Source organism: Papio anubis, chromosome 6 (assembly GCF_008728515.1).
Source record: "Papio anubis isolate 15944 chromosome 6, Panubis1.0, whole genome shotgun sequence".
NCBI classification, from domain to species: Eukaryota; Metazoa; Chordata; class Mammalia; order Primates; family Cercopithecidae; genus Papio; species Papio anubis.
Window position 1 is genome coordinate 30,203,905 of NC_044981.1, and position 22,592 is coordinate 30,226,496.

The 22,592-nt window shown below is 48.3% G+C and overlaps 1 protein-coding gene across 3 annotated transcripts; it reads left to right on the top strand.

Annotated features, from left to right (window-relative positions):
• Positions 1 to 37: 37 nt before the first annotated feature.
• ABCF1 (ATP binding cassette subfamily F member 1) lies at positions 38 to 19,389 on the top strand. 3 transcript variants are annotated; one of them, XM_031667023.1, is made up of 25 exons: positions 38 to 215; positions 7,181 to 7,227; positions 7,589 to 7,681; positions 7,817 to 7,943; positions 8,055 to 8,092; positions 8,175 to 8,282; positions 9,329 to 9,403; positions 9,483 to 9,596; positions 11,488 to 11,601; positions 12,160 to 12,282; positions 12,700 to 12,800; positions 12,903 to 12,988; positions 13,280 to 13,419; positions 13,506 to 13,654; positions 14,338 to 14,421; positions 14,634 to 14,758; positions 14,955 to 15,067; positions 15,210 to 15,381; positions 15,550 to 15,624; positions 15,717 to 15,787; positions 17,733 to 17,765; positions 17,851 to 18,019; positions 18,195 to 18,259; positions 18,351 to 18,423; positions 18,580 to 19,389. In XM_031667023.1, exons 1-25 carry the CDS (start codon positions 143 to 145, stop codon positions 18,744 to 18,746), a joined length of 2,535 nt encoding a protein of 844 aa, XP_031522883.1. In that variant the 5' UTR covers positions 38 to 142; the 3' UTR covers positions 18,747 to 19,389. The 3 variants fall into 3 exon arrangements, with proteins under 3 accessions (XP_031522883.1, XP_031522882.1, XP_031522881.1); XM_031667022.1 differs by having other exon boundaries at positions 7,814 to 7,943; positions 18,580 to 19,346; XM_031667021.1 differs by having other exon boundaries at positions 75 to 215; positions 7,589 to 7,680; positions 7,810 to 7,943.
• The last annotated feature ends 3,203 nt before the right edge of the window (positions 19,390 to 22,592 follow it).

Here is a 22,592-nt window from a genome sequence, read left to right on the forward strand (position 1 = left end):
AGATGACGGCGAAGCTCGCACGTGCGCAGCCCGGGGTGGGGTTGGCCGCGGCGGCTTGGAGAACCAGCCCCATCGGGGTTCCCCGCCGCCGGAAGCGGAAATAGCACTGGGCGCCGCCACAGCAGCTGTAACTGCCACCGCGATGCCGAAGGCGCCCAAGCAGCAGCCGCCGGAGCCCGAGTGGATCGGGGACGGAGAGAGCACGAGCCCATCAGGTGAGGCTGGTAGGCAAGGAAGAAACAAGAGCAGAGAGGAAAGAGAGAGGAGACTGCGCGTGTTTTAGGAGAGGGTCATGGGGCGCGAGACTGACCGGGCCCGTGCGGAGGTTACTGCGCATGCGTGCCGTGGGCCCGGGAGGAGTTTGCCGGGCAGGAGTGGGTTTAGAATCGGGGTTAAAGGAAAGAGATCCAGATGTCGCACGTGACCTAAGTGAGACTGGGCAAGAGAAAAGAAAGAGCATATGGCATCGAGGGAGAGTTGGGGAGAAATGGGAAAACCTTGCTTAAAGAATTTGGACATCCGCCCACCACACACTGTATTCCACCAGGAATATATGAGCTCTGCCTCGACCTCCTCTTCCCCCTGCGCGCGCACACACACACTTTGGGAGCCTGTGATCCCACTTGTTTCTCAAGAGAGGGTGACTCCTTCATAGTTTCTTTCTTTTTTTTTTTTTTTTTGAGACGGAGTCTCGCTCTGTGGCCCAGGCTGGGGTGCAGTGGCCAGATCTCAGCTCACTGCAAGTTCTGCCTCCCGGGTTCACGCCGTTCTCCTGCCTCAGCCTCCCGAGTAGCTGGGACTACAGGCGCCCGCCACCTCGCCCGGCTAGTTTTTTGTATTTTTTTAGTAGAGACGGGGTTTCACCATGTTAGCCAGGATGGTCACCGATCTCTGACCTCGTGATCCACCCGTTTCGGCCTCCCAAAGTGCTGGGATTACAGGCTTGAGCCACCGCGCCCGGCCCATAGTTTCTTTCTTAAGACACCTCTCTCACTCAAGTGGAGCAAGAGTGTAGATTTTTTTTTTTTTTTTTTTTTTTTTTGAGGCGGGTCACCAGCTCTGTCGCCGGGCTGGAGTGCAGTGGTGGCTGGATCTCAGCTCACTGCAAGCTCCCGCCTCGAGGAGTTCACGCCATTCTCTGCCTCAGCCTCTCCCGAGTAGCTGGGACTACAGGCACCACCACCTCGCCCGGCTAGTTTTTGTATTTTTAGTAGAGGCAGGGGTTTCACCGTGTTAGCCAGGATAGTCTCGATCTCCTGACCTTAGGTCATGCGTCTCGGCCTCCCAAAGTGCTGGGATTACAGGCTTGAGCCACCGAGCCTGGCCAAGAGTGTAGATTTTTGATGTTGGAATGAGGGTTAAGGTTTACTTAAAAGCAGCAAAAGTTTGTTAAGTGCCTGTTTGTAATTAGGCACTGTATATACTGTGCTTTGAGAGAGGAAGGAAAAAAACATTAAGATGTCCTCCCAGGGTTGAAGTCACTTTTAAGGGGGAGATAAATGGACACAACTAACTACAGTAGGTACACAGTAGCTAATTTTAGAAGCACTTATTGGATGTCTACTGTATACCAGGTACTGTGTTGGAGGAATTGGGAATGTAGAGATAAAAGATAAGAATTTCCTTCAAGGGACAACGCAATATAGTGAAGGGTGAGAGCATTAACCAGACAGACAGTGGTTGTCAGAGTATGATGAACGTGCTTAAGAATGCTATGGGACTGTAGAAGAGAGGTGGAGCATCTACTCAGACAGGTAAGGGAGTGTCAGCGAAGCCTCCCAAGAATATGTAATAGCTGAGTACTTTTTTTTGACGCACAGTCTAGATCCATCACCCAGGCTGGAGTTCAATGGCATGAACATGGCTCACTGCAGCCACTACCTCCTGGGTTTAAGGGATCTTCCTGCCTCAGTCTCCCAAGTAGTTGAGACTACTGGCATGCACCACCACACCTTATTTTTAAATTTTTTGTAAACACAAGGTCTGGCTATGTTGCCCAGGCTGGTCTCAAACTCCTGGGCTCAAGTGATTCTCCTGCCTCGACCTCCAAAAGTGCTGGGATTACAGGCATGAGCCACTGCACCTGCTCCCCAGAGTTTATTCATGAAAGATCGTCGTGAATTAGTAAGGGGAAGCGCATTCCTAGCCAAGGAAGTTTGTGGAAAGGTAGAGATGTAGGCAAGCCTGACTGGTCCCACTAGAGCCTGGTAACTAGTGTGATGAAGTCATAAAGATGATCAGGAGACAGATAATGAAAGGCTTTAGATGCCATCCCGAGGAGTTTAATCCTAAAGACATTAAGAAGGAAGGCCCATTGAATTGCATAAGGAATGATTATGATCAGTTCACCCTATAGCACTGAGCAATGGAGAATGGCCTTGAATTGGTCAAGATGGAGGCAGGGAGACCATTTAGGGGGCTCTGGCCATGATCTAGGTGAGAAGTGGTAAGGGGATAAGCCAAGCTCTGAAGAATAAAGAGTTACTAAGGAGGTGGCATTGATCGGAACTGAGAACTGATGAAATTAAGGGAGGAGAATTAAGGATGACACTTAAGTAACCCAGTGACTGGTAGACTATTAACTGAAAGCAATAATGGGCAGGAGAGTAAGAAGTGGAAAGAGATAAGATCAACTTTTGAATGCTGAGTTGGGTATTTCTGAGGAATTTCTAAAAGGAAATGGCAAGAGGAGAGTTTGTTTAGTCACTGTGGAGAGACAACTAGACTAGGAGTAAAGACACAGGCAAGTATAGTTGAAGTGCTGGATGTGGAAGTCTCCTAGAGAGTGTTTCCAGATTGAACAGAAAAGAAGGTGAAAGGTGGGAACCCTAAAGAACTTCAGCAATTGCAAGAAGCAGGTAAGGAAGGAGGCTGAAGAGATGAGACTGAGAAAGGCAAACAGCCAGCGAAACTGGAGGCAAACCAGGAGTGGGCAAGATCCCAGAAGTTCAATAATGATAGAAAAGAATTTAAAAAGGTGTGGAGGTAGGCAGCATGGAACGCTGCAGAGAAGTCAGGCAAAATAAGAACCGAAAAATACTTTGCGGTTTGAGGAGCTAAGGGATCAGTGGCAACTTTGGCAGAAGTAGTGTTCATTTGGAGATAATACCAGATTGCAGTATGTTTCAAAAGGTATGGGAGGAGAGAAAGTGAAGTTCGTGTGAATTATAATTTTGAGACCCAATGAGGACAAGAATACAAAACAGTAATGGGAGAGAGGGGTATAAGGGTAAGGAAGGCTTTCTTTTTTGCTTTGAAGAAGCAGCTTAAATGATACACGAAAGGAAAGAAGACACAGTATATCTCTAGCCACACTTAACTTAACTTTTTCAGTTCCTTGGGGATTATACTTTCTCACAATGAACCTGTTCAGAGGCTCTTCCTGTCCCTATGATCAGGTGGATAAGAGTGATTAAAGTACAAAAGATTTTTTTTGGTTTTGGTGGGTTTTTTGTTTTGTTTTGTTTTGTTTTGTTTTTTTGTGACGGAGCCTCACTGTCGGCAGGCTGGAGTGCAGTGGCGCGATCTCAGCTCACTGCAGCCTCAATCGCAGGTTCAAGCCGTCCTACGTAGCTAGGACTACAGGCACACACTGCCGTGCCGGGCTAATTTTTTGTTTGTTTTTGTTTTTTGTTTTCTGTAGAGATGAGTTCTTGCTATGTTGCCCAGGCTAATCTTGAACCTCTGGCCTCAACCTTGGTCCCCAAAATGTTGGGATTACAGGCATGAGCCACTGCGCCTGGCCAGATTTAAAGGAAGGAGAGATGGTATGGCTGTGTTAGTCCTTGGGGAGAAATTCATGTCTGGGATGAGTCAGTCCTCTGTGTTGATAAGGTGAGCTGATCGTGTTTTTCCTTCTTAGGTACTTCAGTGGATCCTTCCTCCTAATGTCTTTAGGATTAAACTCCTTGGAATAGCATATAAAGCCTTTTATTAATCCCACACAACTTTTCAACTCTCACATTAGTCACCCAATACTGGGCTCAGATGTTTTTTTCTTTGATTTTTTTGTTTGTTTGTTTCTTTTTTGTGGTTTGTTTTTTGGGGAAGAGGAGGGTCCCAAATTTTGAAATGTGTTCTGGATGGAGGATGCAGATTAAGCAGACGGACATAAGCATGCCTGGGATTTCATAAAGGATCAGAAAGAAGCCAGTATGGAGACCATAGGTGTGGGTCAGGAAACAGAAAAGATAGGGTAGGGCCCTTTTAGTCTGTGAAGCCTTTAACTATTGGGATTGTCTCTCATTACCTCCAGTTTTTTGGAAAAGTAGATGCACCATAAAACTTTCCTGAATAAATGATTACTTTGGAATACATGAAATTCTGGTTTGAGAATATTTTAATGTAGTAGATGGCGGATACCAGTGACTTTTTTTTTTTTTTAATACTTTAAGTTCTAGGGAACATGTGCACAACGTGCAGGTTTGTTACATATGTATACATGTGCCATGTTGGTGTGTCTGCACCCATTAGCTTTCGTCATTTACATTAGGTATATCTCCTAATGCTATCCCTCCCCTCCCCACAGCAGACTTTTTTTTTTTGGGGGCAGGTCTCAGCTCTATCACCAGGCTGGAGTACAGTGGTGCGATCTTGGCTCTGCAGCTTCCACCTCCTGGGTTCAATGGTCTCACCTCAGCCTCCCAAGTAGCTGGGACTACAGGTGTGCTCTACCGCGCCCAACTAATTTTTGTATTTTTAGTAGAGATGGGATTTCACCATGTTGGCCAAGCTGGTCTCAATCTCCTGACCTCATGATCCACCTGCCTTGGCCTCCCAATGTGCTGAGATTACAGGCGTGAGCCACCACACCCGGCTAATTTTTTTTTTTTTTTTTTTTAATGTTAAATACTGAAATGCTTATGGGTAGAATTAGATAGCAGTGGATGGAAGGGATGTTTTGGAAGGGAAGATAATAAATAGGCCTAAGCCTGAAGGGAAATCATGAGGTTGCTGGCTGCTCCAGTAGGGGAGGGAGTTGGACATGGTCCTCCACCTTCAGGGAAACAAGGATGGACAGAGGGGTAGAGCTAGAATCTGTTGAATCAGTTTTGGCTTTCCTGGGAACACAGGCTAAACAGTCTCTCAGGTTACTCTCTAGAATGAAAGCACACAGGTTAATATGACACAATGTGATTTGTGCTATAATATTCAAGCAGAACAAGTAAGGCATAGACCCAGGTGTTCATTTGCTTACCAGACAACTCTATTTACATGGCCTGTAGGTTTTACAAACAACATGTCCCCCTAGCCAGGCACAGTGGCTCAGACCTGCAAGTCCAACAGTTTGGGAGGCTGAGGCAGGAGGATTGCTTGATGCCAGAGGTTCAGGATTAGCCTGGGCAACATAGCGAGACCTCCTCTCTAAAATATATATATACTTTTTAATTAACCAGGCATAGTGATGCTTGCCTGTAGTCCTAGCTACTCAGGAGGCTAAAGCGGGAGGATCACCTGAGCCTAGGAATTTAAGGTTACAGTAAGTTATGATCATGCCACTGCATTCCAGCCTGGGTGACAGAGCAAGACCCTGTCTCTTAAAAAAAAAAAAAAAAAAAAAAGAGGGTGTGGTGTGTGTGTTGTATACATGTGTATGTATACATACGTATCTCCCAAATTGAATTTATAATATCTTCTTCCTTCCTATAAGATCTTCTCTTCTACTGCCTCCTTAATTAATAAATGGTACCACTTAGCCCAGCTAATTTTGCCGGCTAAAAACAAAGGAGTCATCTCTGAGTGCTTTTTTTTTTTTTTTTTGAGACGGAGTCTTGCTCTGTCACCCAGGCTGTAGTGCGATAGTGCAGTCTGAGCTCACTGCAACCTCTGCCTCCTGGGTTCAAGCAATTCTCCTGTCCCAGCCTCCCGAGTAGCTGGGATTACAGGCGCCCGCCACTATGCCCAGTTAATTTTTTGTGTTTTTAGTAAAGACTGGGTTTCACCATGTTCACCAGGCTAGTCTTGAACTCCTGACCTCTAGTAATCCGCCTGCCTCGGCCTCACAAAGCGCTGGGATTACAGGCGTGAGCCATCACGCCCAGCTGGGTGCTCTTTATTCCCCACCTCTAGCCCCATCCTGTGAATTCTTCTTTCCCCTTGTCACCACCACCCAGACTGCTCTGACAGCCTCCCCAACAGATTTCCCACTATGCTTATTCCCTCCCATTCTTGCTCTACTCTGAAGCCAAAGTGAAACTTTAAAAGTGTGAAAGCGATCATACCAATAAAGTCCCCAATCCTTAACCTTACTACAGGGCCCTCACTCCAGCCTTCCCTTGCACCATTCTCCCCTCAGTCTGTAAGCTTAGCCATACCAAACCTTTCCCTGTCTCTCAGTGTGTGTGCTTTCTCACAGCTGGGCCCGCGCACAGCACTGGAATTGCACCATGTCTCTGACGAACTTCTCATACTTCTCATTACTTCAGTTATTAGCTTAAATGTCATCTTTTTAGAGAGGCCGCCACCAGAGATGAAGCCAGCCTCTCCTCAACCACTAAGTAGGCTTTACCTTTTCTTTTTTTTTTTTTTTTTTTTTGAGACGGAGTCTCGCTCTGTAGCCCAGGCTGGAGTGCAGTGGCCGGATCTCAGCTCACTGCAAGCTCCGCCTCCCGGGTTCACGCCATTCTCCGGCCTCAGCCTCCCGAGTAGCTGGGACTACAGGCGCCCGCCACCTCACCCGGCTAGTTTTTTGTATTTCTTAGTAGAGACGGGGTTTCACCGTGTTAGCCAGGATGGTCTCGATCTCCTGACCTCGTGATCCACCCATCTCGGCCTCCCAAAGTGCTGGGATTACAGGCTTGAGCCACCGCGCCCGGCCGGCTTTACCTTTTCTTTTGGAACCTTCAGTACACCTGGAATTACCTATTTAAAAATCTCTCTTCCTATAGCCTGTAAGCTCCAGAGGAGACCACGGTTGTCTTGTTCATTGTTATAATCCCCTATGCTAGCACAGTATCTGACACGTGGTAGCTGTGTAGTAAATAAATACTTATTGGATGAATGAATAGAGATGGGAATGATTATTTCTGCCGGAGTTGTGAGACAGTAAAAATATTTAGGGAGTGATAGTTAAGCCAGAAAAATAATAAACTAGGATGGAGGCTACAGAGATCTTGCAGGGGAGATCAGACTGCGTTGGAATTTGTAGATAAGCATTCACGATCTCTGCTTAACTTTCTAGACAAAGTGGTGAAGAAAGGGAAGAAGGACAAGAAGATCAAAAAAACGGTGAGAAAATGAGGGTTGAGGATAAGAAATGACTATGGGTGTTTCCAGGCTAAATAAATGGCCATGTGAAGGAGGTGGGAGGTCCAAGGGAGGAGAGAAGATCTTGTCAAGAGAAGAGATAGGCTGGGCATGGTGGCTTACGCCTGTAATCCCAGCACTTAGGGAGGCAGAGGTGGGAGGATAGCTTAAGCCCAGGAGTTTGAGACCTGCACACTCCATTCTCCACTAAAAGAAAAAAAGAGCGAGACAGGAGGTAAGGTGAGGGTGGAGTGGAGGGCCAGTGGGCCTGTGTGTGGCAGAGTACAGCTTGATTGGATTGCTCTTGGAACCATGTTTACCTGTATCTTAACTCCCTTGATAGTTCTTTGAAGAGCTGGCAGTAGAAGATAAACAGGCTGGGGAAGAAGAGAAAGTACTCAAGGAAAAGGAGGAGCAGCAGCAACAGCAACAGCAGGTACAAGTGCCACAGGGCCCACCAATCCCTTTGCAGCCCGTGTTGCTCCACTTAGCTGATGGGGAACCTTCTGTGAGGCAGAAATACAGCAGGGGCCTGGGCTTCATTTTCTCATTCTTCTTTTGCTCTCAGCAGCAAAAAAAGAAGCGAGATACCCGAAAAGGCAGGCGGAAGAAGGATGTGGATGATGATGGGGAGGAGAAAGAGCTCATGGAGCGTCTTAAGAAGCTCTCAGTGCCAGCCAGTGATGAGGAGGATGAGGGTAAATGACCTCAGGGGGAATGCCTCATACCTTGGTCTTCAGGTTGGATTAAACTGGGGGGCCAGACATTGTAATTGTTTCCTATCTCATGTTCTCCCCTTGTCATTTCAGTACCCGCCCCAAAACCCCGCGGAGGGAAGAAAACCAAGGTAAGCCATCTGTGTGGTAAACGAACCCCAAGGATGCGATCTTGACCATCCTACTGACTTCTGTGGCCCTTTCATTCTCTAGGGTGGTAATGTTTTTGCAGCCCTGATTCAGGATCAGAGTGAGGAAGAGGATGAGGAAGAAAAACATCCTCCTAAGCCTGCCAAGCCAGAGAAGAATCGGATCAATAAGGTGACAGTGGTGGCTCGATCAGTCACTCTCACTCCATTTAGCACCTTCTGGCCATGGTGGAGTAATTTCCTGCTTTTAAACTAGCTCTCCTCGATCTGTCTTACTTATACTGTTAAAATCATCTTTTTAAAATACATGCCCAGGCCAGGCACAGTGGGTCACACCTGTAATCCCAGCACTTTGGGAGGCCGAGGCGGGCAAATCACGAGGTCAAGAGATCGAAACCAGCCTGACCAACATGGCGAAACCTCATCTCTATTAAAAATACAAAAATTAGCCAGTCATGGTGGTGTGCGCCTGTAATCCCAGCTACTTGGAAGGCTGAGGCAGGAGAATCACTTGAACTTGGGAGGCGGAATTTGCAGTGAGCCGAGATTGAGGCACTGCACTCCAGCCTGGGCAACAGAGCAAGACTCCATCTCAAAAAAAAAAAGCCCTTTTTATCACTCAGACATCTTCAGTGATTCTGTTGCTTTAAGCACAGAACCTGAAACAAAGCCCCAGGTCCTTGCTCTTCTGCTTGTGACTCTTCTGCGTGTGCATCTTAGTCCATGTCCATTTGCCCTCTCAAGAAAGCCTCCAGTGCTAGTGCCATCCACTCCGGTTGCGCACTTGCCTGACTTATAATCCTTAACCTTGCTGATGTTCCCTAGTTGTCTCTTCACTATCTAGTCTCAAGCTGGAGGGTAGGGTTTTTCTGGGTCTCATTTTTCATCAGCAGCACTCAGTACAGATGGTCTCCAACTTATACTTAGGCATACGGTTTTTCTACTTTATGATAGTGTGAAGGTCATACTCATTTAGGATACTCCTCAACTCATGATGGGGTTATGTCCAGATAAACCTATAGTAAGTTGGAACTATCGTTTTTTATTTATGATACTTTCAGTTTCTGGTGGGTTTATCGGGACGGGATGCAACCTGATCATAAATGGAGGAGCATCTGTATGGGTAACACAGGAGACTCTCTAGAAATGCTTATTACACAGCACAGTAGCACAATAATTTGTACGTATGTGTTTAATGTGTATGTGTGTCTCCTCCAGGCCGTATCTGAGGAACAGCAGCCTGTGCTCAAGGGCAAAAAGGGAAAGGAAGAGAAGTCAAAAGGGAAGGCTAAGGTGAGAGAGTAACTAGCAGGAGGAGGTATTGGGGCCCAGGAATTAAAGCATTTCATCACACCTGTCTTTTCCCTATTAGCCTCAAAATAAATTTGCTGCTCTGGACAATGAAGAGGAGGATGAAGAAGAAGAAATAATAAAGGAAAAGGAGCCTCCCAAACAAGGGAAGGAGAAGGCGAGGAAGGCAGAGCAGGTGTGTGTATTTGGTGTTGGGGGAAGGTAGAATGAGGGACTAGGGCTCCAGGGTTCTTATGGGAGGGTCACGATCTGGGGATATAGTTACATATCCCAGCAAACATTTTTTCTTTTCTTTTTTTAGGGGGAATGGTGGGGTTGTTGTTGTTTTGTTTTTGTTTTTATTTACACAGGATCTTACTCTGTCACCCAGTCTGGAGTGCAGGGGTGTGAACACGGCTCACTGAAGCCTCAACCTCCTGGGCTCAACAGATTCTCGTGCCTCAGCCTCCTGAGTAGCTGGAACTAGAAGTGTGCACCACTACCCCTGGCTAATTTTTTAATTTTTAGTATAGAGACGAGGTCTCACTATGTTGCCCAGGCTGGTCTTAAACTTCTGGGCTCAAGCAGTCCTCCTGCCTCAGCCTCCCAAAAATGCTTACAGGTGTGAGCCAGTGTGCCCAGTTAGCAAACTTTTTCTATAAAGGGCCTTGTAGTAAATGTTTCTGGCTTTGCAGGCCACATATAATCTCTATTACATATTCTTTTTTTTTTTTTTTTTAACCAACTCTTTGAAAATACAAAAACTATTTCTATAAAGTTCAGGAGCTGTGTAAAAACAAGTGTGAGGTCAGCCTTGGCCCATGGGCTGTAGTTTGCAAACGTGATCCAGTGAGGAAAGGGCCTGGAATTTATCTCAGATGATCTGGGTCCTGGCTCCGCCTTCACTGGCTATGACCTTAAATACATCTTCCCATCCCTTTGGGTCTCACTTGTCTCCTTTGTGTGATAGAAGGAGGAATCTGGAGATCTCTAGGGTCCCCATGCCTCCGGCACTTCCTAGTTCTGTGATTCTGCTTGATTCCTCTGACTGTACACTAGAGATTCCTGATGTTTTCTTTTCTTTTTTTTTCTTTTTTTTTGAGATGGAGTCTCACTCCGTTGCCCAGGCTGGAGTGCAGTGGCGTAATCTCGGCTTACTGCAACCTCTGCCTCCTGGGTTCAAGCAATTCTGCCTCAGCCGCCTAAGTAGCTGGGACTACAGGCACGTGCCATCATGACCGTCTAATTTTTTGTGTTTTTAGTAGAGATAGGATTTCACCATGTTAGCCAGGATGGTCTCAATCTCCTGACCTTGTGATCTGCTCGTCTTGGCCTCCCAGAGTGCTGGGATTACAGACATGAGCCACCGCACCCAGCTGGCTACCTGATCTTTTCTTTGCATGTTAACAGGGAAACCACAGAAACTCATTTTATGCAAATGAAACTCTTGAAATCCATTTACTCCACCTTTAGTTACATTATATTGGGAGTTACGTTTATAGGGACATATGCGTTATCACATTTCATACATATATATTCATACCATTTGTCTTGTACCATTCCTGGTAGCAGAAATTGGTAAAGGACTACAGGGAGACTAGGCGCTGGATATGAGAATGAGAGAGGATCCCAAGATATTTTAGGACTCTGAGTAGTGAAGGAAAGAGCTGACTGCGGAACTGGGGCAGGGACAGGGTGCGGATGACATGAAATCTGAGTTCTAGAAGGAGTCCCTGGGTTTTTTTGTTTGTTCGTTCGTTTGTTTTTGATATGGAGTCTCGCTCTGTCACCCAGGCTGGAGTGCAGTGGCACAATCTCGACTCACTGCAAGCTCCACCTCCCAGGTTCACACCATTCTCCTGCCTCAGCCTCCCAAGTAGCTGGGACTACAAGTGCCCACCACCATGTCCAGCTAATTTTTTGCGATTTTTAGTACAGATGGGGTTTCACTGTGTTAGCCAGGATGGTCTTAGATCTCCTGACCTCAGGATCTGCCCGCCTTGGCCTCCCGAAGTGCTGGGATTACGGGCATGAGCCATCGCACCCAGCCGGGGTCCCTACTTTTGACCATCCCTGGGTTCTCACAGGGTTCAGAGGAAGAAGGAGAAGGGGAAGAAGAGGAGGAGGAAGGAGGAGAGTCTAAGGCAGATGATCCCTATGCTCACCTTAGCAAAAAGGAGAAGAAAAAGCTGAAAAAACAGGTAAGACCTTGGTTCTTAGCGGTCAAAAGTAGGGGATTTTTAAATACTTCAACTACGGGACATGCGATTGGGAATAGGAAGGACAGCTTTGGGGGCTACTCCAGGTAAAACAATCGGAGTAGGAAAATAATTGTGTTCTGTGAGCCTTATCTCAATGTCTGATGACATGGGGTGTTTCACTTTGGGGTTTTTTGTTTGTTTTTTGAGACAGGGTCTCACACTGTTCCTCAGGCTGGAGTGCAGTAACGTGATCTCTGCTCACTGCAGCCTCAACCTCTTAGGCCCAAGTGATCCTCCCACCTCAGCCTCCTGAATAGATGAGACTGTGGGTGGCACCACCATGCCCGGCTAAATTTTGTATTTTTTGTAGAGACGGGATTTTGCCATGTTGCCCAGGCTGGTCTCAGACTCCTGAGCTCGAGAGATCCACCTTCCTCAGCCTCCGAGAGTGCTGGGATTACAGGCGTGAGCCAGCATGCCCAGCCAGCATGGGCTGTTTCATGGTGATGGGAAACTGATAGACCGTGGCTTCAAATGTAGTTTTTCCTTCCTTCTCAGATGGAGTATGAGCGCCAAGTGGCTTCCTTAAAAGCAGCCAATGCAGCTGAAAATGACTTCTCCGTGTCCCAGGCAGAGATGTCCTCCCGCCAAGCCATGTTAGAAAATGCATCTGACATCAAGGTAAGGTCTCGGGGGCCCCTTCCAGTCCACTTGCCTAGGGAAGAGCCAGTTCCCTCATCTTCCCTGAGTGGCCATGGTGTGTGAATGGGTTAGTTCAGTGGGAAGAAAGATTGGAGGCATTTTCCACACCTTGGGTTCTGCCAACTTGAGCAAGAAGATAGAAAAACCAGTAGAAGTAGGGTCTACCCTCGGTAGAAAATAGTGTGGGACAGACTACACTAGCTGAGGACACATGGGACTCCCATTACAGGCAGTGGACAGGGCAGGGACCGGCTGTGGGGAGAGGAAGGGGATTATGCTGGAGGTATCGGTTTGTCAGAGGCTTCCCTGCAGGGAGAAAGTGACCGCTCCTGTCCCAAAGGGAGAATTTTCATGTATCATCCCTTCTCTCTGCCACCTCTTTCCTGATGGCTGCAGCTGGAGAAGTTCAGCATCTCCGCTCATGGCAAGGAGCTGTTCGTCAATGCAGACCTGTACATTGTAGCCGGCCGCCGCTACGGGCTGGTGGGGCCCAATGGGTGAGAAGAGGAGGGAGCTGGAGGCCAAAAAGGGGAGGAGCCTGGAGGGATAAGAAGAGATTTCTCAGTGGTGGCCGGGTCCTAATAGCTTTTATTCCCCAGCAAGGGCAAGACCACGCTCCTCAAGCACATTGCCAACCGAGCCCTGAGCATCCCTCCCAACATTGATGTGTTGCTGTGTGAGCAGGGTGAGGCCAGTGGGGAGAAAAGGGGCTTGGTGGGGTGGGCAGTTGGGTAGAAAAGCCAGCCAAGAAGAGAAGAAATTGTGGCTATGGCGTTGGAAGGGATGTGGAGGGAGACTGGGGACTGGGAAAGGGATGCTAACGAAAGGAGGGGAGAGTCAATGAGGAACTTGTTTTATTTGGAACGAGTACAAAAAACTGGGCAGGGTCAGGCAAAACAGAAATGCAGTTGAAGGGAAAGAAGGATGAGACTCTTGGCTCTTGAGGCTGCCTGACTGTTCTCCCTCTGCCTCCCAGAGGTGGTAGCAGATGAGACACCAGCAGTCCAGGCTGTTCTCCGAGCTGACACCAAGCGATTAAAGCTGCTGGAAGAGGAGCGGCGGCTTCAGGGACAGCTGGAACAAGGAGATGACACAGCTGCTGAGAGGCTAGAGAAGGTAGAGGAGATGGCGCAGGGGACACGGGCTAAGACTCGGGGGTTCCTGGGACCCTCAGACATGTGTCCTCTTCTCCCTCCTCCCAGGTGTATGAGGAATTGCGGGCCACTGGGGCAGCAGCTGCAGAGGCCAAAGCACGGCGAATCCTGGCTGGCCTCGGCTTTGACCCTGAAATGCAGAATCGACCCACACAGAAGTTCTCAGGGGGCTGGCGTATGCGTGTCTCCCTGGCCAGGTGGGCCATTCACCTCACTGCCCTCCCTTCCAACCTCAGACCACCAGGGCCCTTTCCCTCTATCCCTTCTCATTCTCCAAGGCAATAGGGAGTCTCAAGGCTTACCTCTCCCTCCTTACTATCTGTGTTGTGAGAGCTTAGGGTCCTTCTGTTTCTCTCTACCTGGTGGTGAGTTCTCATCAACATACCCTGCAGCTGGGTGCAATGGGTCGTGCCTTCATGCCTGGAAGGCAGAGGCAGGAGGATTATCTTGAACCCAGGAGTTTGAGACCAGCCTGGGCAATATAGCGAGACCCTATCTTCACAGAAAGGGAAAAAAAGCATATCCTAGCCTGGGCACCATAGGGAGACACTGTCTCTACAAAAAATTTAAAAATTAGCTGGACTTGGTGGTGCATGCTTGTGGTCACAGCTACTCTGGAGGCTGAAGTAGAAGTATCACTTGGATCTGGGAGATTGAGGCTACAGTGAGCCCTGACTGTGCCATTGCATGACAACCTGGGCAACAGGGCAAGGCCCTGCCTCAGAAAAACTTAAACCATATCCTGCCCAAGAACTTCTCTGAGGAGAGCTTGGGAAGGAGTGTTCATGGTCTCAGGCTCTATCTCCCTGAATTTTCTCTGGGGTTGTCTGAGCAAGGATCTTTCTCTCCCTGACCCTGCCCTCTGCTCCCCACACTCTAGGGCACTGTTCATGGAGCCCACACTGCTGATGCTGGATGAGCCCACCAACCACCTGGACCTCAACGCTGTCATCTGGCTCAATAAGTGCGTTACGGCCTTTTCATCATTGGTTCCCATTCTGCACTTTCTTCCCCTTCCCTCCCTGCCCTGTTTTCCTTTAGCTGTTCTCCACTGTGCCTGTGACAGCTCTATCCAGACCCCCCCTTTCCCTCCCAGCCCCCATTGTCTGGCTGCTTCCCCTGACTTCTCTCTCACTTGACCGCTGTGACACTTACACCCTGTTCTCTGAAACCCAGCTACCTCCAGGGCTGGCGGAAGACCTTGCTGATTGTCTCCCATGACCAGGGTTTCTTGGATGATGTCTGCACTGATATCATCCACCTCGATGCCCAGCGGCTCCACTACTATAGGGGCAATTACAGTAAGTAGGATTGTGTGTGGATGCAGGGAAGAGATAGAACCTTGAAAAGAGGTCTGAATGGGAGGGCCTATTTAGATAAACTGAATCCTGTCAGAATTCCAGACAGTGATGCCTACCCCGTCACCACCAACCCCTGGTTGTCCCTTTGCTGGGGAGAGGAGCAACCACTGATGCCCAGTCCCCTCTTCTGCCCCAGTGACCTTCAAAAAGATGTACCAGCAGAAGCAGAAAGAACTGCTGAAGCAGTATGAGAAGCAAGAGAAAAAGCTGAAGGAGCTGAAGGCAGGCGGGAAGTCCACCAAGCAGGCGGTGAGCACCGGAGGGACTTCTGGGCTGGGGACCACTGTTCTCTCCTGACAGTGGAGGAAGAAGGAGACTCTGGAACGCTGGCCTACATTTCGAGGACTGCTGTGCAGGACACAGATTTCTCTTTTTTCCTCTTCCTGTCCAGGAAAAACAAACGAAGGAAGCCCTGACTCGGAAGCAGCAGAAATGCCGACGGAAAAACCAGGATGAGGAATCCCAGGAGGCCCCTGAGCTCCTGAAGCGCCCTAAGGAGTACACTGTGCGCTTCACTTTTCCGGACCCCCCACCACTCAGCCCTCCTGTGCTGGGTCTGCATGGTGAGTGCCGCGGGCCTCTCCTGCTCCACAGGAAGCACCAGAAGCATGTATGTGCACCCCAAATTCTCCACCAAGGTTGAGATTGCTCCTGTTCTCCAAGGCCAGCACATCAGAGGAACTTTACAGGGACTGAAAATAATATAAATTGCTGCTTTTCCTGGCTTTCAGGTGTGACATTCGGCTACGAGGGCCAGAAACCACTCTTTAAAAACCTGGATTTTGGCATCGACATGGATTCAAGGAGTGAGTTGGCGGGGTTGGCTCAGGGATGTGTGGCAGGAGCCACAGGGAGAGTCTCTGGGGACCTCTTTGACCACCTGTCTTCCATCTTGCAGTTTGCATTGTGGGCCCTAATGGTGTGGGGAAGAGTACACTACTCCTGCTGCTGACTGGCAAGCTGACACCGGTGAGTCCTGGAGCCAAGAAGGGAGAGCATGAGAAATGTGAAGACACAGCTGCTTGCCAGAAGCTGGAATCAGGGAGCTTCTTGAGAATATAGAGTTAAATACAGAACTCATCATAGATGATTCATTTCCCTAAGAGGAGCAGTTCAGGGAGGAGAGCTAAGAGAATTGGGATCGAACTAGGGGGCACACCCACGTGTTTGGTTATACAAGAAATATATGTCTTTTATAGAACAATTAAAAATTTCATAAACGGGCTGGGCACAGTGGCTCACACCTGTAATCCCAGCAGGGATCACTTGAGGTCAAGAGTTCCAGACCAGCCTGGAACTCTACTAAAAATACAAAAATTAGGCGGATGTGATGGCATGCACCTATATCCCAGCTACTCAGGAGGCTGAGGCAGAATTGCTGGAACCTGGGAGGCAGAGGTTGCAGTGAGCTGAGATTGCACCATTGCACTGTAGTCTGGACAACAGAGCGAGACTCCATCTCCAAAAAAAAAAATGGCCTGGTGTGGTGGCTCACGCCTATAATCCCAACTCTTTGTGGGAGGCTGAGGCGGGCGGATCACTTGAGCTCAGGAGTTAAAAACCAGCCCAAGCCCGGTGTGGTGGCTCACACCTATAATCCCAACGCTTTGGGAATCCGAGGCGGGTGGATCACCTGAGGTGGGGAGTTCGAGACCAACATGGAGAAACCCCATCTCTACTGAAAATACAGAATTAGCCAGGTGTGGTTGCGCATGCCTGTAATCCCAGTTATTTGGGAGGCTGAGGCAGGAGAATCACTTGAACCCAGGAGGTGGAGGTTGCAGTGCACCGAGATTAGCCAGGATGGTCTCGATATCCTGACCTCATGATCTGCCTGCTTCGGCCTCCCAAAGTGCTGGGACTACAGGCGTGAGCCACCGCGCCTGGCCAAATCTACCATTTTATTTGAACTTTTGTAATATATTGCCATCTAGTGTGTTAGAAAGTTTGTAGCCATTTCTGCTCCCTCCAGCAAAGTGTTGAGAGGCCATTTTCTCACATCCAGAGATTAGATCTTTAGAACGGTATTAGATCCTCCCCAAAGCACTAAACTTGTCACCTGAGGCCCTTACGATGTACCATTCGTGAGTCTCGCTGTATGGAGAGCAGGTGTTCTTTGGCTGTGGTTAGTCCCTCCTGCTTGTTCCTGTCGTCCTCCCTCTATTTTGCTTAACTCCCCTTTTGCCCCTTACTCTTTTACTTTGCTCACCATGCCTTTGTCATATTAGAGGAACATCCCTGTTCCTTTTCTTTTTTTCTTTTTTCAGACGGAGTCTTGTCCTGTCCTCGAGACTGGAGTGCAGTGGTGCAATCTCAGCAACTTCAACCTCCTGGGTTAAAACGATTCTTGTGCCTCAACCTCCTGAGTAGCTGGGATTACAGGCATGTCCCACTGTGCCCAGCTAATTATTGTATTTTCAGTAGAGACAGAGTTGGCCAGCCTGGTCTCGAACTCCTGACCTCAAGTGCCTCCTGACCTGCCCTCCTTGGCCTCTCAAAGTGCTGGGATTACAGGCATGAGCCACCGCACCCAGCCCTTATTCCTTTTCTTGTGCATACTTGTCCCTGGCCCATTTCTGGTGTTTGTCTTCCCTTCAGAAAAGTTGGTGTATGGTTGAGGTCAGGACATTGAGACCATCCTGGCTAACACGGTGAAACCCCGTCTCTACTAAAAAAACAAAAAATTAGTCAGGCATGGTGGCAGGCGCCTGTAGTCCCAGCTACTTGGGAGGCTGAGGCAAGAGAATGGTGTGAACCCAGGAGGCGGAGGTTGCAGTGAGCCGAGATTGCGCCACTGCACTCCAGCCTGGGTGACAGAGCTAGATTCCGTCTCAAAAAAAAAAAGTTGGTATGTGGAGCTGCAGTGCCTTTTCCCCTTACCCACCTCTTAACTACTTTCTCTCTTCCCTTGCAGACCCATGGGGAAATGAGAAAGAACCACCGGCTGGTAAGTTGGTATTGGGATTTAAGGAATGGTAATCTGATGGAGGAAGTGTGACTTTAACTGACCACCTCCCTCTCTTCTCGGGCAGAAAATTGGCTTCTTCAACCAGCAGTATGCAGAGCAGCTGCGTATGGAGGAGACGCCCACTGAGTACCTGCAGCGGGGCTTCAACCTGCCCTACCAGGATGCCCGCAAGTGCCTGGGCCGCTTCGGCCTGGAGAGTCACGCCCACACCATCCAGATCTGCAAACTCTCTGGTACCACTGCAGGGGCCGGGGAGGGCACCCTTCACCGTATCATTCATGTCTACAAACTACCTAGAGGCACCGGGAATGAGGGAGCCTCAGTTCACAAACTGGCTTATCTTGAGGGTTTGCCTTCAGACTGTGAGGTGCTAGAAGGTGTGACAGCCCTCCCCTTCCTTTGCTACAGGCGGTCAGAAAGCGCGAGTTGTGTTTGCCGAGCTGGCCTGTCGGGAGCCTGATGTCCTCATCTTGGTGAGTGAGCTGGGCTGTAGGAGAAGGGATAAGGGTAACAGGATGGAAGATGGGAGTTGCAGTGCTCAGTCATGGAATTCCTCCTCTGTAGGATGAGCCAACCAATAACCTGGACATAGAGTCTATTGATGCTCTAGGGGAGGCCATCAATGAATACAAGGGTGGTAAGTCAGCTGAGAGTATGCCCTCCTCCCTGCTCCATGGGGACCAAGCTGTAGTGTCCTTCACTGCAGCAGGGCCTAGGACTCCCTTATTTCATGTTCTGATTTCCCTCTTCCTCCTTTCTTCCTGCCCTCTGTTCTTACTATCTTTCTTCAAAGCTGTGATCGTTGTGAGCCATGATGCCCGACTCATCACAGAAACCAACTGCCAGCTGTGGGTGGTGGAGGAGCAGAGTGTTAGCCAAATCGATGGTGACTTCGAAGACTACAAGCGGGAGGTGTTGGAGGCCCTGGGTGAAGTCATGGTCAGCCGGCCCCGAGAGTGAGCTTTCCTTCCCAGAAGTCTCCCGAGAGACATACTTGTGTGGCCTAGAAGTCCCCTGTGGTCTCCCCTTCTCATCTGAAGACTGCCTCTGGCCTGCAGCGGACCTGGCAACCACTCAGGCACATGAAAGTGGAGTGTGACCTTGATCCCACTCTGACTGCATCCATTTCTCTGAAAGACTTGTTTGTTCTGCTTTTCTTCATATAACTGAGCTGGCCTTATCCTTGGCATCCCCCTAAACAAACAAGAGGTGACCACCTTATTGTGAGGTTCCATCCAGCCAAGTTTATGTGGCCTATTGTCTCAAGACTGTCATCACTCAGAAGCCTGCCTGTGGTTTACCCTACAGCTTCAGGCCCAGCTGCCCCTGGTCTTTGGGTGGTGCTGTTCTTTTCTGGTGGATTTAATGCTGAGTCACTGGTACAAACAGCTGTTGAAGCTCAGAGCTGGAGGTGAGCTTCTGAGGCCTTTGCCATTATCCAACCCAAGATTTAGTGCCTGCAGCCTCTTGTCTGGTTGAGGACTTGGGGCAGGAAAGGAATGCTGCTGAACTTGAATTTCCCTTTACAAGGGGAAGAAATAAAGGAAAGGAGTTGCTGCCGACCTGTCACTGTTTGGAGATTGATGGGAGTGTTGGAACTGTTCTCAGTCTTGATTTGCTTTATTCAGTTTTCTAGCAGCTTTTAATAATCCCCTCATCCCCACTAAATGGATCTTGTTGGCAGTCTTGCTGACGGTGTTTGCTATTTGAGGATCATGGGATTCCTTTCCCCCAACCCTTCACGTGAGGAAAAAGGAGTGATTCATACCTTCTGTCTTGGAACTTGGGTCTCTTTTTTTTTTTTTTTGACAGAATCTTGTCCTTTCACTAAGGCTGGAGTGCAGTGGCACGATCTTGGCTCACTGCAGCCTCCACTTCCCAGGTTCAAGCAATTTTCCTGCCTCAGCCTCCTGAGTAGCTGGGATTACAGGCACACACTACCAGGCCCAGCTAATTTTTGTGTTTTATTAAAAACACAAAAGAGACAGGGTTTTACCATGTAGGTCAGGCTGGTCTCGAACTCTTGACCTCAAGTAATTCACCTGTCTTGACCTCCCAAAGTGCTGGGATCATAGGGGTGAGCCACTGTGCCCAACTTTTTTTTTTTTTTAGACAAGGTCTTGCTCTGTTGCCCAGGCTGGAGTGCACTGTACCCTCAGCCTCCTGGGCTCAAGCAATCCTTCCGCCTCAGCCTCCTGAGTAGCTGGGACTGCAGGCATGTGCACACTCAACTAATTTTTTAAAAAAATTTTTTAGTAGAGACAGTGTCTTGCTATGTTTCTTAAGGCTGGTCCTGAACTCCTGACCTCAAGCAGTCTTCCTGCCTCGACCTCCCAAAGTGCTGGGATTATAGGCATGAGCCACCACGCCTAACCAGAATTTGGGTCTCATTGTCCAAGCTAATCTCATGAATGAGGAAGTGCTCTGCCCTGTGGTCAGGGACCAGGGTATTGATCCTCTCAAAAATTATTAAATCGGCTGGGCACGGTGGCTCACGCCTGTAATCACAGCACTTTGGGAGGCCAAGGCAGGCAGATCACGAGGTCAGGAGTTCAAGACCAGCCTGGGCAACAGAGTGAAACCCCGTCTCTACTGAAAATACAAAAATTAGCTGGGAGTGGTGGCAAGTGCCTGTAATCCCAGCTACTCGGTTGCCTGAGGCAGAGAATCACTTGAACCCAGGAGACGGAGGTTGCAGTGAGCCGAGATTGCACCACTGCATTCCAGCCTGGGTGACAGAGCGAGACTCCATCTCAAAAAAAAAAAAAAATTAAATCGTCCAGCCAACATGTATAGTACTGTGGGATATATAAGAAGGGAAGGGACAAGATCTGCCTTCATTAATAGTCTGGTTAGAGAAGACTTAAAAGTAAGCGTGACTAGGTAATGTAATTTGATCAGTTGTCTAACATGTAGTACTCTAGATTCTAAGTTGCCACATACTCAAAAGGAAACATTATCCACGGCTTGATTATTTGACAGGGTCACTTGAGGATAGACCTTGAAAAATAATGATTTGAATAATCAGGAAACAGGGAGCCATTTTTCAGAAGTAGGAAAAGAGCAGAGCTAAGGCTTGGGAGGAAGAACAAGCTAACCTGGGAGTTCATGGATGATAGCTGCTGTGGCCATTTTTCTTAAGAGTTAAGACTGGGGAGATGGGTTTGGAAAGTAAAATACAGATGGTGGGTAGTGGTATTAGGTGGTGATAGGCAAGGCGTGCTATAGAAACCTGAAGGGTGAAGCCCATAACTTTTGTTACAGGAATGGGGTAACTGAATCCTGCACTAGCTAGGGGAGATAGGGAGGGAAAGAAAAGGGCAGATGGAAAGAACAGATGTGGAGGTTGGGGAGAAGGGAGTGATAGGAGATGTGTCCAGTTCCAGAGGGAATATGGAGAGCTGTGTGGCTAAGATTTAACTGTTTGGACATTTAATTTGGGGAAATTGTTTTCCAGCCAAGTGAATAAATAATACTGGACCTCAGGTACAAGCTTCATACAACAAGTGAAGGTTTGGTGTGGAGACAGCTGCATAGTCAGGGAACACTCTAAATTAGAAATAAGGAGACCGGGCGTGGTGCCTGATGCCTGTAATCCCAGCACTTTGGGAGGCCGAGGCAGGTGGATCACGAGGTCAGGAGTTCGAGACCATCCTGACCAACGTGTTGAAACCTCATCTCCACTAAAAATACAAAAAAATTAACCGAGTGTGGTGGTGCACACCTGTAGTCCTAGCTACTCAGGAGGCTGAGGCAGGAGAATCACTTGAACCTGGGAGGCAGAGGTTGCAGTGAGCCGAGATTGCACCACTGCACTCCAGCCTAGGCAACAGAGCAAGACTCTGTCTCAAACAAAACAAAAAAAAAGACATAAGGAAACATACCTCTTACGGAATTTGAGGGGGAGAAGTCAGGGTCTTGGCCGTGACCTTGGACAAGCCATTAGCCTCTTGATACCTCTTTTCTCATCTGTAAAATGAAGGTGATAGTACCTACTTCACAGGGTTATTAGGGGATTCGATGTGTAATAATATGTAGAGTGCCTTAAACTCTATTGCTTTTGTTATATGCATTTCATAATTTTTTCTCTTTTTTTTTTTGAGATGGAGTCTTACTCTGTTGTCAGGCTGGAGTGCTGTGGAGTGATCTTGGCTCACTGCAACCTCTGCCTCCCAGGTTCAAGTGATTCTCCTGTGTCAGCCTCCCGAGTAGCTGGGATTACAGGCATGAGCCACCACACCCGGCTAAGTTTTGTACTTTTAGTAGAGATCGGGTTTTGCCATGTTGGCCAGTCTGGTCTCAAACTCCTCACCTCAGGTGGTCTGCCCACTTCAGCCTCCCAAAGTGCTGGGATTACAGGCATGAGCCACCGCACCTGGCCTACACTTTTGCATTTTTAAGTTTTTAGTTCGCTAGTCTAGATGAGATGATACATAAAATATATAGGAATGTTATTTATAAAGTGAATACCAACTTGCATTTCAAGTATTTGATCACTAATTTCACTACTTCAAACATAGTGAAAAAATACTCCAAAATAACTTCCCCTCACAGGCATAAATTTCGTCTCTCTCTCTCTCTTTCTCTTTTTTTTTTTTTTTTTTGTAAAGATGAGGTCTTGCTATATTGCCCAGGCTGGTCTCAAACTCCTGACCTCAAGCAGTCCTCTCCTAGGGCCCCCAAAGTGCTGGGATTACAGGAATGAGCCATGCATGGCACCTGGCCACAAATTTTATCTCCTCCAGTGTATATGTTTTAACTTCTGTGATCCCTCTAGCCAATCATACATGCTGTTAATGGAATTAA

Bases quoted from the DNA above. Each gene is read 5' to 3' on its own strand.
- ABCF1 (XM_031667021.1), top strand. From the start codon at position 143: ATGCCGAAGGCGCCCAAGCAGCAGCCGCCGGAGCCCGAGTGGATCGGG. The intron at 7,228-7,588 runs GTGAGAAAATGA...CTCCCTTGATAG, and splicing joins ACAAGAAGATCAAAAAAACG to TTCTTTGAAGAGCTGGCAGT. The intron at 8,283-9,328 runs GTGACAGTGGTG...TGTCTCCTCCAG, and splicing joins AGAAGAATCGGATCAATAAG to GCCGTATCTGAGGAACAGCA.